Source organism: Carcharhinus amblyrhynchos, chromosome 11, assembly GCF_965287045.1.
Source record: "Carcharhinus amblyrhynchos chromosome 11, sCarAmb.v2.hapA, whole genome shotgun sequence".
Taxonomy (NCBI): Eukaryota; Metazoa; Chordata; class Chondrichthyes; order Carcharhiniformes; family Carcharhinidae; genus Carcharhinus; species Carcharhinus amblyrhynchos.
Genome location: NC_137334.1, coordinates 91,451,505 through 91,467,208, shown reverse-complemented (window position 1 = coordinate 91,467,208; position 15,704 = coordinate 91,451,505). Strand labels below are relative to the sequence as shown.

Genomic DNA, 15,704 nt, shown 5'->3' with positions numbered 1-15,704 from the left:
ACTCCGTTCTAAACTGTGCCCCCCTTATCTTGAGGCTGTGCCCTCTAGTCCTACTGTCCTTTCTGAGCAGGAAGAGCCTCTCCACCTCTATCCTATCCATCCCATTCATCATCTTATATGTCTCAATGAGATCTCCCCTCATTCTTCTAAACTCTAACGAGTGCAAGCCTAGTTTATTCAGCCTCTCCTCATAGCTCAACCCCCTCAACTCCGGTATCAGCCTAGTAAACCTCCTCTGCACTCCCTCCAAGGCCAAAATATCCTTGCGTAAGTGCGGCGACCAAAACTGCAAACAGTACTCCAGCTGCGGCCTCACCAGTGCCCTGTAGGCTTCTGCAGAAAATGCAGATGTATGGGATTGTAGGTAATCTAGGAAGTTGGATCAGGAATTGGCTATCAGATAGGAGACAGAGGGTGGTGGTTGATGGTAAATATCATGGAGTTCGGTTACGAGTGGTGTGCCTCAGGGATCTGTTTTGGGGCCACTGTTGTTTGTAATCTTTATTAATGATCTGGATGAGGGTATAGTTGGGTGGATTAGTAAATTTGCTGATGACACCAAAGTTGGAGGTGTGGTAGATTGTGAGGAAGGGTGTCATAGTCTGCAGGGAGACTTAGATAGGTTGCAGAGCTGGGCCGAGAGGTGGCGGATGGAATTTAATGCGGAGAAGTGTGAGGTAATTCACTTTGGTAGGAGCAACAGATGTGTCGAGTATAGGGCTAACGGGAGGACTTTGAATAGTGTGGATGAACAGAGGGATCTAGGTGTATGTGTACATAGATCCCTGAAAGTTGGGAATCAAGTAGATAAGGTTGTTAAGAAGGCGTACGGTGTCTTGGCGTTTATTGGTAGGGGGATTGAATTTAGGAGTCGCAGCGTCATGTTGCAACTGTACACTACTCTGGTGCGGCCGCACTTGGAGTACTGTGTGCAGTTCTGGTCCCCACATTACAAGAAGGATGTGGAGGCTTTGGAGAGGGTGCAGAGGAGGTTTACTAGGATGTTGCCTGGTATGGTGGGGAGGTCCTATGAGGAGAGACTGAGGGATTTAGGGTTGTTTTCGTTGGAAAGAAGGCGGCTAAGAGGGGATCTTATTGAAACATATAAGATGATTAGAGGTTTAGATAGGGTGGATAGTGATACCCTTTTTCCTCGGATGGAGAAAGCTAGCACGAGGGGGCACGGCTTTAAATTAAGGGGGGGTAGCTACAGGACGGATGTCAGGGGTAGGTTCTTTACCCAGCGGGTGGTGAGGGATTGGAATGCCCTGCCTGCTGCAGTTGTAAATGCGCCTAGTTTGGGGGCGTTTAAGAGATCTATGGATAGGTTTATGGACGAAAAGGGATTAGTATAGGCTAGTGGGTCATTGTTTTTGTAACTGGTCGGCGCAACATCGTGGGCCGAAGGGCCTGTTCTGCGCTGTAATGTTCTATGTTCTGTACAGTTGCATTCAAAACCTCTTCATACTATTTGTCTTCTTTACCATCTGCTGCACCTGCATACTTGTCTTCAGCAACTAGATACCCAAGGACACCCAGGTCCTGTTGCACACTCCCCTCTCCTAATTTGTGGTCTTCAGGTAGTAATCTTGTTCATGTTTTTGCTTCCAAAGTGAACAACATCATCCTGATTTGAAAATATATCACTGTTTCTATCAGAATTGAAATCCTGAAACTCTATCCCTTGATAGCAGCGTGGGTGAACCTATACCACATGGGGGGCAGTAGTTCAAGGAGATGGCTCACCACCACTATCTCAAGATTAAGGATAGGCAACAAATGCCAGCTGAAATAACTCCTCAGAGGCCGGTGTCCCTTCACCAGATTCCCTTTATTTACAAACTCTATTCCACTCGTAGAGTGATTCTCTAACAGTCAGAATCCAGAGGGCCAGAAGATTTGATACTCCCATTTTTATATACAGAGGAGACTCCCTGATATGATCTCAATAGGGGAGTTCATACTCCAAGAAGCCAATCTTATTGAAGTCATTACACTCCTCCCTCCTAGCTCTGAGGAATCTCAGCAGTTCATCAGCCTCATGGGTTTCTTGCAATGTTTCAGTGCTGGGTTTGAATTGTCCAACATCTGATGTGGGAGGAATATATGAAAAATGCACCTGTGTCTTATGATGCAAATGCGTTCAAGTTTGCCCTTTTTCTCCGGTGGCAGAGGAGTAGCTGTTGCTTCATCTTCAGTGTCCATTTCATACTCCTAGGTCCTAACTATGGGCAATGGAGAGGCAGGGCTGGCCACTCTGGGAGGACTTTCCTCAGCCCACTGGGCAGAGGGGGCTCCAGGATGAACTATGATCTCAAGACTCACGTTGGGTCCAAATGTTCCTTCAGGATTGCCTCACTAATGCATATTCTGAAGGATAACCATGCAGGACCTGTTGCATAATTCTTTACCTAAATCTTTTGTCTTTCCTGGCTACTATTGTTGTTTTTCTATTCCCCTCCCTACCAACCACCAGGTTTGGGAATAGCAAACCTAATCTGGTGTAGAGTTGTCTGCCCACGAGCAATTCTGCAAGTGTTATTACCCTTGTGGCATGGTGTGAGGGTTGTCCTACCATCAAATAACCAACAGGAGAGCTTGGTGTCCATTTAATCTTGTGGTTATCTTCATTAATTCCAATTTGGGCATTGCTACGCTGTTTATTTATTCCATTTGACGTAGGTGAGCGTTCCAGGATGTGTCCTCTCCATTGATTTTATTATCACGTATTAGTATAGTGAAAAGTGTTGTTTCTTGCATACCTGACATTCCCATTTTATAATCATCTGCCCAATCAGCAAGTTCATACTCCAGGAGGCAAACTTCATGTCCCTCGTTAAAGTCATTACATTAGCAATACTGCATTCAGTGAATGATTAGTTTTAAAAGTTGAACTGTTTCCCTGACCTCAATCACAGAATTGTTACAGCAATTCACCAAATGTCAATCTTGCCTTTGCCCCTGACCTGCTGAATATTTACAGCAGGTTCTATCTCAGATATCCACAAAAGGTTGCTGCTTGGACATCAACAGTGAACCGAAACTCTCATGAGAATTTCTGTTGCAGTTGAAGGCATTGTTTGAAGGGCTTTGGGCCACTGGAAGATTTTGAAGAAATTAGTTCAGTATCTGGTAAGTAGATAGAACATAGAACACTACAGCACAAACAGGCCCTTCGGCCCACGAGTTGTGCCGATCACATCAACACCTACCAACCTACAGACCTATCTATAACCCTCAATCTCATTAAACCCCATATACTCATCCAGAAGTCTTTTAAAAGACCCCAGCGAGTTCGCCTCCACCACCACTGACGGCAGCCGATTCCATTCACTCACCACCCTCTGAGTGAAAAACTTACCCCTAACATCACTTCTGAACCTCCCTCCCCGCACCTTAAATCTGTGTCCTCTCGTAGCAACCATTTCAACCTGGGGAAATAGCCTCTGAGAGTCCACCCTATCTATTCCTCTCAACATTTTGTAAACTTCTATCAGGTCGCCTCTCAACCTTCGTCTCTCCAGGGAAAAGAGTCCCAGCTCCCTCAACCTAACTTCATAAGGCATGCCTCCCAGTCCAGGCAACATCCTTGTAAATCTCCTCTGTACCCTCTCAATAGCTTCTACATCTTTCCTATAGTGAGGCGACCAGAACTGCGCACAATACTCTAAATGAGGCCTGACAAGGGTCTTATAAAGTTGCAGCATTACCTCCCGACTCCTAAACTCAATCCCTCGATTAATGAAGGCCAGTACACCATACGCCTTCTTGACCACCTCCTCCACCTGCGAGGCCGATTTAAGAGTCCTGTGGATTGCCTAATAAATCCATGACAGCTGTCTTTGTCTATTTAATGTGTAATTTATACACCACAATTTACCTAATTATCCATTAATGTGCATTTTGGTTCAATTTCTTAAAAGAGAAGACTTGTCTATTGGTTATCTTGTCATAATCATCTGATAAATTCAATTTTTTTGGATTACTGGTCTCCATGAGGATTATCACAATGATTACAGTACAGGCAGCCATTCAACCAGTTGCACTCACGTCAGCTCTCTGCAGAAGCAAATATCTATCTGAAAGCTCAGTGACTGCTCTGGGGGACCAGTCACTTTGTGGCACAGAGAATTTGCCAACTGGATGGTACATGTTAAATGTAACCATCCCCAGCCCAGCCAACTCACCATCTTGAAAATATAAACTGCTATGGTACATTAAAGGAGATCTGGAACACAAAAACTTAAATCTTGACAGTTTGGTTTACATCTGAAAAGGAACAGGTAGTGGAAACTCCACGCGGGAGAACTTAGCATTGAGTTCTAGACAGAACAATGTTACTGAACGTCTTTCCTTTTCTGTCTCCAAGTGGAAATAGCTTTTCATTTGATTAACAAGACCAGCTAGTCAGTACAACATGTGGACATGGAATTACTTCATCTTGTTCAGAACGGTGGACCATTTCTCTTCCCAGATGTCTGCTCAATATAAGCCCAAGCAGGTGCTTTAGGTACACCAGTATATTTAATAGAGTGCGTTCAGTGGAACTTCAAGAGGCTAATTTCATAACTGCAAATGGCAAATTACAAACATTTATATAAGCACAGAAGTTTATTGAAACATTGTTGTACTAAACATTACAAGTCGTGAAATTGGTTACTTCTCCCAATATTTTAAATTGGAAACTGTGCCATTTTGGCACAACTTTACCATTTTAATAGTATCGCACTCTAGATCAGAGTGGTCAACTGGAATCTTCTGAAATGCTTCCAACTCAGTTAGTGTGCACCTACCTATAGCTTCAATCGTGATGCAGGATAACATTTAAAATACAGGCATAATTCCTTCCATTTAAACTTTGCAAAACAATGTATTTTGGATTAATGATGTTAGCTGGTTACTTTTAGTCCAAATCTGCTCATCTCACAGTAGGGTCATGCCCAAATGCAGATGTGATTTCACAAGCACAGGACAGCCAAACTTAAACAGCTTTGATTACCTATATTGGCGATGGCTTGAGATAAGGTGTAACAAAATAAAGAGGTGTAATGAGATTGAATAATCTATGTTTGAAGACATTCATTGGCAAGTCAGAAGTCCCATGATGGGTTAGGTGTCAAATTGTTTGCATGGCATCTTCCCACTTTTTTTTTTAAACCGTATAATGGTATATAGATTATGCAACAAAATGTAGCTACATTTAAAACGTGTCTCTTAGTCAAATCCTTGTACCAAAATATGAGCTTTTCCCAGTTGCTCACCAAGTTCCAGATTTTTATATTATTGCAAACAAGTAAATATTCAGCAAACATACTACAAAGGTAACACAATGTGAGCAAGAATAGCACAACTTCCACTTGGGGAGAAAAGAAAGTACAAGATCAATGGACTTCCTCTTAAAGGGCACCATGCATCCGACCAGCAAATTGATCTCAACCAACCTTCAGGAATGTTAGGAATGCTTCATTTTCCTAATACTCTTCTTCTTCACCTTGATCCTCAACACTATCTGCACCAACCTCTTCATAATCTTTCTCCAAGGCTGCCATGTCTTCACGGGCCTCTGAGAACTCCCCTTCCTCCATCCCCTCGCCCACATACCAATGCACAAAGGCGCGCTTGGCATACATCAGATCAAACTTGTGATCGAGGCGAGCCCAGGCTTCAGCGATGGCCGTGGTGTTGCTCAGCATACACACAGCACGCTGTACCTTGGCAAGGTCTCCACCAGGCACCACAGTGGGTGGCTGGTAGTTGATGCCAACCTTGAAACCAGTTGGGCACCAGTCAACAAACTGAATGGTGCGTTTGGTCTTGATGGTGGCAATGGCAGCATTGACATCTTTTGGAACCACATCACCACGATAAAGCAGACAACAAGCCATGTACTTGCCATGGCGAGGATCACACTTGACCATCTGGTTTGCCGGTTCAAAGCAGGAATTGGTAATTTCAGCCACAGACAGCTGCTCATGATAAGCTTTCTCAGATGAGGTTACAGGGGCATAAGTAGCCAGAGGGAAATGGATACGTGGATAGGGAACTAAATTGGTCTGGAACTCTGTCAGATCAACATTCAAAGCACCATCAAAGCGAAGCGATACTGTAATGGAGGACACAATCTGACCAATCAATCGGTTCAAATTGGTATAGGTTGGGCGCTCAATGTCCAGGTTTCTGCGGCAGATATCATAGATGGCTTCATTGTCTACCATGAAGGCGCAGTCCGAGTGTTCGAGTGTAGTGTGGGTGGTCAAGATGGAGTTATAGGGTTCCACCACAGCTGTGGAGATCTGAGGAGCTGGGTAGATAGCAAATTCAAGCTTGGATTTCTTGCCATAGTCAACGGAGAGACGTTCCATCAGGAGGGAGGTGAAACCGGAACCAGTACCTCCACCAAAGCTGTGGAAAATGAGGAAACCCTGGAGTCCTGTGCACTGGTCAGCCTGTGAGGAAAAGGGTTTGGGGAGGGGGAAAAAAAAACAAACAGGTTAGAATTTGACTAGCAAGTACAGTCCATGAGGAAGAAAATCTAGAATTTCCCCAATGAAAAAAAAGATTTCATTCAATTCTTTTAACTTTGAACCACCAAGTCCTGGAATCATTCTAGCTCTTCTGCTCTGAACCCACTTATGCCCCTTTGAAGGTACAATGTAACAAATTACCCCAAATGTTTCAAATATGGCCATAGCAATAATGTAGGGAAAAAACAAAATCAGATCTTACTAGATGTTCTAGTACTTGGTGAATGAGTAATAACCACAATTCAACTCCTTATCCAGCTGATATAGTGTTTCTTTATGCTTCACGTTCCACTATGCATCTTCACTTGCACATCACAAACAATTGATCCATTCATCTGCTTATTTAGTCCAGGTCTTGTTGAATGCCATCAGTTTCCCACGGTTGTCTTCTGGTCACACAGCTAGGTATCGTCAGCAAGTACAATACTATATGATATAACGTCTTCTATCATTTGTGAACAGAATGATCAGCAGGGAATGTGGAATAAGCCAGTATTCCTTAATTGATCCAATGGATTTGTAGATTTTTCTGCAAATGCCAGTTTGGGAGCTGGGACTTTTGTTTTTAAACAAACCCTTTCTTGTGTATTACCAGGTGCCAATTCAATGATCTACACCTTCAAACCACCCAACACAGGGTATTTCATGAGCTGTGGATTGATGATTACCAGCAGCTAGTTGGGAAACTATAAGAAGGCATTTCACTTGTGACTCTTAACACGCATCAAGGAGATGTGATCTTTTAGTTATCCACTCCCTGGTGAGGATTGATACACAGGTTTTCAGATGTGAAGGGAAATCTCTGAAGCCACCATTGCAGCCGAATGCACCATCACGTCCTCTAATAAAATATACGAAAATAGATCATGTGTGAGTATTGGGGTGATTCAAAAAAATAAACACTGACAATTTATATACTGTTAAAGCATTGCACAAATTACTATTCGTTTCTCCTTTGACGAATGGATAAAGCAAGGATCTTACTAGTTTACGCAGCTTGTCAAGGACCAAGTCAATTAGTTCCTTGCCGATGGTGTAGTGCCCACGGGCATAATTGTTGGCAGCATCTTCCTTCCCAGTGATAAGCTGCTCAGGGTGGAACAGCTGCCGATAGGTACCACTGCGAATCTCATCTGGAATGCAGAATAGCAGCAAGTTTATTTTCCCTCTCCCACATACAGAAAGACAAAGAATACAAAGCTGAAATACTAATTTGTACAAAACAGCTCTATAAATGGGAGAGTTATAAATTACATTCTTGCACTTTGCTTACCAATCACAGTTGGTTCCAAATCAACAAAGACAGCTCGTGGGACGTGTTTCCCTGCCCCTGTTTCACTGAAGAAGGTGTTGAAGGAGTCATCACCACCTCCTATGGTTTTATCACTGGGCATCTGTCCATCAGGCTGGATACCGTGTTCCAAACAATACAGCTCCCAGCAGGCATTGCCCATCTGGACACCAGCCTGGCCAACATGGATAGAGATACACTCACGCTGTGGGACAGAAACACAAGTCATACCAAATTAGAAAAGAATTACACTCATTAGTAATGATAATAACAAACAAGCAAGTTGGTTGCTTACTAAACATATGAATTAGCCAGGACATTTATACACCTACAAACCTGACTAGATAATGCAATTCTAAACTTGCTAAGATTTTTACATATCCAGATCAAAGACAATTATAATAACGCTAGGAGATATCCACTTGTAAAGGTTGGGTTAAAAAGAATGGCTACAACACAGCAGGCCATTCAGTGTATCTATGTCAACTTTCTGAAAGAGCACCTTAGATAATCCAACTGTCCCCCCTCTACCCATAGCACTTCAATTTTATTCCTTTCAGATGCTTATGCTGTATACCTGTGGATGTATATATACACACAAGTTACATGTTCATGAAAAATCTATTCACAATACATATCTATATATCACACCATGTGAGGATGTTTGATTCACTACTATGTTTCCCCATTGAACAATCCTGTCCACACCAGAGGATAGCAAGAAGTCTCACAACACCAGGTTAAAGTCCAACAGGTTTATTTGGTAGTAAACACCACTAGCTTTCAGCGTTTGCCCCTTCGTCAGATGAGTGGGAGTTCTGATCACAAACAAGGCACAGACAGTTTACAGAATACTGATTAGGTTGCAAGTCTTTACAGCTAATCAAGTCTTAAAGGTGCAGACAATGTGAATGAAGATAGCATTAGCATAGATTAAAGAGATGTAGGTAAAGACACACCGAAGAAAATCAGGGAGATCAGTGTTAAAGATTAGTCAAAAAATAAAATGCTGGCCAGTCAGTGACACTCATCTCCCACAAATGAATAAAAATGTGGAGAGACTGGAGAAGCCAAAACTATTCTCCTTAGAGTAGCTGGGATTTAATAGGTATCCAAATTTATCAGGAATCTGATGAAAATAGGGAGAAATCTATTTCCCCTCACTCTCCTTGCACAATGGCAGCAAGGTCAGTAATCAAGAGGACACCAATTTAAGAAAGCTGGCAGAAGTACATGGACAGGAGACATTTTTTAAGAAAACAAATACAAGTGATTTTGATTGAGAATATACTGAGTGAATGGGATGTACAAGCAGAATGGATAAATTACAGGCTTATACAGAAAGAAGTGGGACTGATTTGATGTCCTTTAAAGCGACAGGAAGGTTCTATAGAACGTGCACTGATGCCAGTGTCTGAGCAGCAAACAAAATCATCTGTACCATTTAAATCAGTAAATGCTGAACTGGGATCATTACTAGATTACTCCTGTAGTCTGGATAAGATCCTCTTTCAGACAGTAGGTGCAGACTTAATGAGCCGAACGGTTTCTTTCTGCACCTGTAGATTCTATGGAAGTGGCCTACCAAGCCACTCTGATCAAGAGTAATTAGGGATGGGCAACAAATGCTAGCATCTATATCCAATGGAAATAAGATAATCGCATTCTAACCAGTGCAGAAATAATAATTTATTGTCCCCTTTAAATAGCTCACCTTCAAATGTTACCCTCTGATTGGATACGATACAGTGGATAAACTCTCAACATTGAAGATTTCCCCATAACCCTTCCAGCTCTCGTGAAAGAGCCAATTTTTCACAATGTCGTTCCCATTATAACCCTAGTTATAGCTAACGTGAATCAATCTGCCCCATCTTTTCCATTTCTTTCAAATAATAGAATAATACTCAAAATTATAAACTAAGTGAACCTGTTTGTTGGTCTACACTAGTTAGTAGTTTAAAAACTGTGTCTTTCAGATGTGACACTTTTGAGGCTCTTCTGCTTGCTCAGGCAGTTATAACAGGTTCCCTGACACCATTTCAGAGAGCAGCAGGGGAGCTACTCCATTTATTTATTCTCAAATCGGAGATTGTCTAGTCACCATCACCTTTGTTGAATGTTTGAAGCTTTCTGAGCACACATTAGCTGCTGCATTTCTTACATTCCATGTCACTCTACACTCAGGACTTCACTGGACATAAAGTGTTTTGAGATGTTCGGTGATTGTGAAAACTGCTATATGTTTTCTAAGTCTTTCTTTTTTGTGTTTAAGTCTCTCCACGGCCTCACTCTTCCCTGTCTCCATTCCTCAGATTCTGGCCTCTCAGGCATTCCCACCTTCCTTCATCCCATCATTAGCAGGTGTGTCAGCACCAAACTCTAGAATTTCCTCTAAATCTTTCTCCTTTAGGATGCTCCTTTAAATATTCTCTCAATATTAATTTCAGATGTGTCCAATTTATACTTTTGCAAACACCTGGGATGGTGTTTACAATAAAGTAACATTTATTTATTTGTCACAAGACTTATATTAACGCTGCAGTGAAGTTACTGTGAAATTCCTCTAGTCGCCACAGTCCAGCACCTGTTCGGGTCAATGTACCTAACCAGCACGTCTTTCAGACTGTGGGGAGGAAACCAGAGCACCCAGAGGAAACCCACACAGACACAGGGAGAAATGTGCAGACTCCACACAGACAGTGACCCAAGCTGAGAATCAAACCCACGTCCCTGATGCTGAAAGGTAGCAGTGCTAACCACTGTGTCACCCAATACATAAATGAAGCTGGAACAAACTGTAAAGCTTAGAAATCAATTTAATATATTTTAAATATCTGTACAGCACAAAATTTAATTTACAAGTATTGTTAACCAGAATTTAGTTACACGCCACTATGTATACTGCATCAGAACAAAACAAAAAGCAGCAAAATGCTGAATCCTGTTACATGGAAGTGAATTGGGCGAAGAAAAGTGTCCTAATAGAAGTCACCATTGTACACAACAGACAGTGGCTGTGCTGTTTAGACAGGAACAAACATTTTGGCATGGCTTAAAATGTGGAATTTGCTGATTGCATGTGTAAGGGCTTCACTGACTGCAAACATAAGCTGAGTTGCCAAATTCCACATACATTATATATTCAACAAACTAATTCCACCCATTTCTCAATCAGATCCTGACCTATGGAGAGTGTTATATTCAGCTGTTTTCCTTCAAATCTAGTAAAGTTAAAATCATTATGTTTCTTTAAATTAGCAGATAATTAAATACGATACAGTTTGTGCTTGCAAATACAGACTTGTACAACATTTCTGCTCTCAAAACTAGGGCCTTGTATAGCTGTAAAACATTCTCATTGTTTGTTCTAAACCACACATTTGAGCATTAAGCAATTAAATCTTAAAGCTCACCATTACAATACCCCATCACCCAATCTTCAGGTTTGTGCCTTGCAATTGTACTGATACAGAATAATGACCAAACTAGTTGGGCAGGAGCAGAATAAAAGGTGTGGTCAGACATTAAGTCAGACCTCCCCAGGAGAATCCTGCACTAGCAACTGGATCAATGGTCCAGCAGGAAACTGCAAAGCATATAACCAGTTCACAGATAAAACACCACAATATAGTGGCATAGTGGGTAGCATTGCTGCCTCAGAGCACCAGGGACCGACATATGATTCCCAACGTCTGGGAGAGAATGTGCTGACTCTGCACATTCTGTATGGGTTTCCTCCAGGCACTCCAGCTTCCTCCCACAATCTGAAAGATGTGTGGTGGCCATGTTAAATTCTCCCTCAGTGCACCTGAGCAGGTGATTTTCCACAGTAACTTTACTGCAGTATTAACATAAGTCTGCTTGTGGTACTAATAAACTTTTTAAAAAAAATTAAACAATGAAGGCCTTATATAGGGAATGTCAAAATGATTATTTGGAGGGTTTGAAAAGAGAACATCCCAATCCGTGCTCCACTCAAATTCTGTTGATAAATCTATTCCCTGGATGGAAGCACACTGAGCAAGCAATTAGTCAATGATTCCACTTGTGGGTGAGAAAAGAACTTGGGTGGGGGTGTGGGCAGTTTTAAAAAAACTGGTGATGAGAATAAACATTTTCTTTGGGGAGGGTCATGAATCTTTGGAGGTCTCTTTGCCAAATAAGTGTCTCCCCCCCAACCCATGGTTGTAGGTTTGGAAGATGCTGCCAAAGGAACCTCAATGAGTAACTGCAATACATCTTGCCAAATAGTACAGGTTGTTTGCCAGTGGTGGAGGAAATGTTTGAGGGGAGTGAAATGTTTCAAGTTGAGAAAAGAAGAGTGGAATTGTGATGGGTTTGTGTCATTGAAAGAGGGGAGGGACAAGAACAAAAGGAAAGTGCTGCAATAGGGTAGAGGGCAGACGAGATTGAATGGCAACATGCCATGGAACAAAAGACAAAGGGAATGGTTACAGTAAAGAGACAAAGCATTTAAGAGTAAGTGCTAGAATAATACAGTTCTTTCCAAAAGCAAAAAGAATTCAAACTACATATGGCAATTTTACAGAATTCATGGTCCAAAATTGTTGAATTGTGTGTTGTATCAATGAGGTTGTAAAGTGCCTCATCAGAAGATGAATGGAATAGTGAAAGCTGGGTCATTGAGTTTATTCAAGGTGGAGTTTAGGTCAATATTGGATAGACAGCAGAAGGGTTACATGCAGCAGGTAAGGTAATGGCATTGAGATGTCAGCAGATCAGCCATGATCTTACTGAATGGCAGAAATGGCTTGAAGGGGCCAAATGGTCTCCTCCCAAGTTCAAAAACAGAAAACGCTGGAAAATCTTAGCAAGTTTGGCAACTTCTGTGGATAAACAATAGAGCCAACATTTTAAAGTAGAGTTTGTTTATTAGTGTCACATGTAAGCTTACATGAACACTGCAATGAAGTTGCTATGAAAATCCCCTAGTTGCCACATTCCAGTGCCTGTTCAGGTACACTAAGGGAGAATTTAGCTTGGCTAATGCATCTGACCGCTATGTCTTTTGCATTGTGGATGGAAACCATAGCACCCAGAGAAAACCCACACAGGCACAGGGAAACTGTGCAGATTCCACACAGACAGTGATTCAAGCCAGGAATTGAACCTGGGTCCTAGCACTGTGAGACAACAGTACTAACCACAGTGCCACCATTGTCACCTCACTTAGCCAATCCAGCAGTGCCAACTCATGCCAAGGGCACTGCCTGGTCACATCCCTCTTTCCTGGGGACTATACTCACCTTTGCATTCCTAGGGGATCCCCATGATAGGTTCACATCTGGGTGAACCTGTTGTAAACTGCACTGATGTGACATTATGTCAGCAAATCATGACAATTTAATGAAGGGGAGGGATACATGGCAAGGAGAGTGTTTAATTACATTAAAACTTAATGTGCACTGAGGCAGCAGTGTGCTAACCATCGTGCCACCCCTTCTGATGAAGGGTCATCCAAACCCAAGGCACTGGCTCTATTCTTTCTCTGCTGATGGCGTCAGACCTCCTGAGATTTTGCTGCATTTTCTGTTCTTGCGTCAGATCCCAGGATCCGCAGTAATTTGCTTTCATCCTCCAAAGTCCTCTCTCTGTTTCCTGAATCTGGAGAGCTCTAGAAAAGGTTGGCACAGGCAGAATGCAGTAAAAGGTCTGACAACACCAGGTTTTAGTCCAACCTATTTATTTGATAATATACTCACAAGCTTTCAGGGTTAGTCCCTTCGTCAGGTGAATGGAGAGTTGTGGCCTCAGACAGAGCATATAAAGCACAGACAGTTTAGAGATTACTGATTAGAATGCGAATCCTTACACCTAACCTGCTGTTCAAGACCTGAAGTGGCTGATAATGTGAGTGGAAGGAGCACTGATCACAGTTTAAAGAGATGTGTATTGTCTCCAGACAGTACAGTAAGTGAGGTTTTGCAAACCCAGGCAAGTCACGGGGGTTACAGATAGTGCCTTGACTTGCCTGGGTTTGCAAAACCTCACTTACTGTACTGTCTGGAGACAATACACATCTCTTTAAACTGTGATCAGTGCTCCTTCCACTCACATTATCAGCCACTTCAGGTCTTGAACAGCAGGTTAGGTGTAAGGATTCGCATTCTAATCAGTAATCTCTAAACTGTCTGTGCTTTATATGCTCTGTCTGAGGCCAGAACTCTCCATTCACCTGACGAAGGGACTAACCCCGAAAGCTTGTGAGCATATTATCAAATAAATAGGTTGGACTAAAACCTGGTGTTGTCAGACCTTTTACTGTGTTTACGCCAGTCCAACGCCGGCATACCCACATCATGACAGGCAGAATGGCCAGCTTCCTTTTCCAGCAAGTGCGGACTGAGGTCTCCCTCCCCCTCAAACTGGAAACATGTGACAATAGAGCATTCCTCAGCTGCGCATGAGCACCTGCAGGCACCCGACAGCCGGCACCGGCGCATGCGCACGCGCTCCCTCCTCATGCCAATGAGCCGCCATTTTCGGTAGGAAAGCGGGGGCAGGGCGCGGAGAAATAAATTACACCTTTCCAAAATAACCCGCTTCATTATCAAAGAGGTCCCAATTTCGTTGATATCCAGTGGGCACGCAGACAGCTAGCTTTCCACCTCCCGCTCGTCGGCCACCGACAATTTTTAACCCGGGTATTGGTATTAAATAAAATAAAGACCTTTACTCGAAAGGATCAAACGAAGAAAATAAAAATCTGCTTTCATAAAACTCGATCTGAGAAACGTCGAAGCCATTCGGAAGGGAAAAGAAATACCACACGTACCATTCTCGTCTTCTGCTGGCGCGCTTTGTTCGACAATTGAACTATGTACCCGCTAATGCGCGTGCGCCAATGTGGGCGAAATGCGTCATCACGCGATCGCGAGCGTCTTGCGTCATCAGGCTAGAGGTACAATGCTGCAGCTGCAGGAAAGCTGAGATAAATGTACACAGTGTTGCAGCTAGCTAGCTGCTCAGTAGGGGGAGGCGATAGCCTTAGTGGCATTATCACTAGCCTATGGATTGATATACCCAGTTTAGCGTTTGGAGGTTACCTGGGTTCGAATCCCGCTGTAGATGGTGGTATTTGAATTCAAAAATAAAAGTCTGGAATTAACAATCCACTGATGCCAATTATTGGGGGGGAAACTATCTGGTTTATTAATGACCTTTAGGGCAGGAACTCTGGCCTATTCGAAGAGCTGTAGCAATGCAAGGGCAACTAGGAATGGGTGGGTAATGAATGTTATAAGAAGTTTCACAACAGCAAGTTAAAGTCCAACAGGTTTATTTGGTAGCATAAGCTTTTGGAGCTTTGCTCTCCCTTGAGGTGAGACTCACTCTGAAAGCTTGTGCTACCAAATAAACCTGTTGGACTTTAACCTGCTGTTGTGTGATTTCTTACTGTGCTCCCCATCCAACACTGGCATCTCCACATCATGGCTACTAATAAATGTTAGCCAGCCATGTCCCAGAAATGATTTTTAAAAATGGGAAGCAAAGTTTTGAAAGGTTTCCAGCATTCTGGAGCCCTCCTCGTGACAAAAGAGGAAGACAGGAACTGCTGGCTACACAAGATAAGTTCCATTTCTAGCACTCTTGGAGGGACTGGAAAAGAGGTGCCAGAGTCTGGATTTAGTATGCATTCTGAGCCTGACCCTGGTGTGAGGCCTCTATGTCTGGTATCAGGGTCTGAATCTCATCTCAGGGTCTGAATCTAGTGTCTAGAATCTGGGGATTGACTTTAATGTAAGCACCAGGGTCTGTGTCAGACATAGAATCCCTACAGTGCAGAAGGAGGCCATGCGGCCCATCAAGTCTGCACTAACAATAATCCCACCCAGACCCTATCTCCGTAACCCCACACATTTACG

The 15,704-nt window shown here is 42.9% G+C and overlaps 1 protein-coding gene across 1 annotated transcript; it reads right to left on the bottom strand.

The window, feature by feature from the left end:
* Nucleotides 1-4,589: 4,589 nt before the first annotated feature.
* LOC145350334 (tubulin alpha-1D chain-like) lies at nt 4,590-14,858 on the bottom strand. Its single transcript, XM_080199556.1, has 4 exons — nt 14,615-14,858; nt 7,798-8,020; nt 7,509-7,657; nt 4,590-6,446 (listed from the first exon to the last, which is right to left on the bottom strand). The coding sequence occupies exons 1-4, from the start codon at nt 14,615-14,617 to the stop codon at nt 5,472-5,474; spliced, it is 1,350 nt and encodes a 449-aa protein (XP_080055682.1). The 5' UTR covers nt 14,618-14,858; the 3' UTR covers nt 4,590-5,471.
* Between the last annotated feature and the right edge of the window lie 846 nt (nt 14,859-15,704).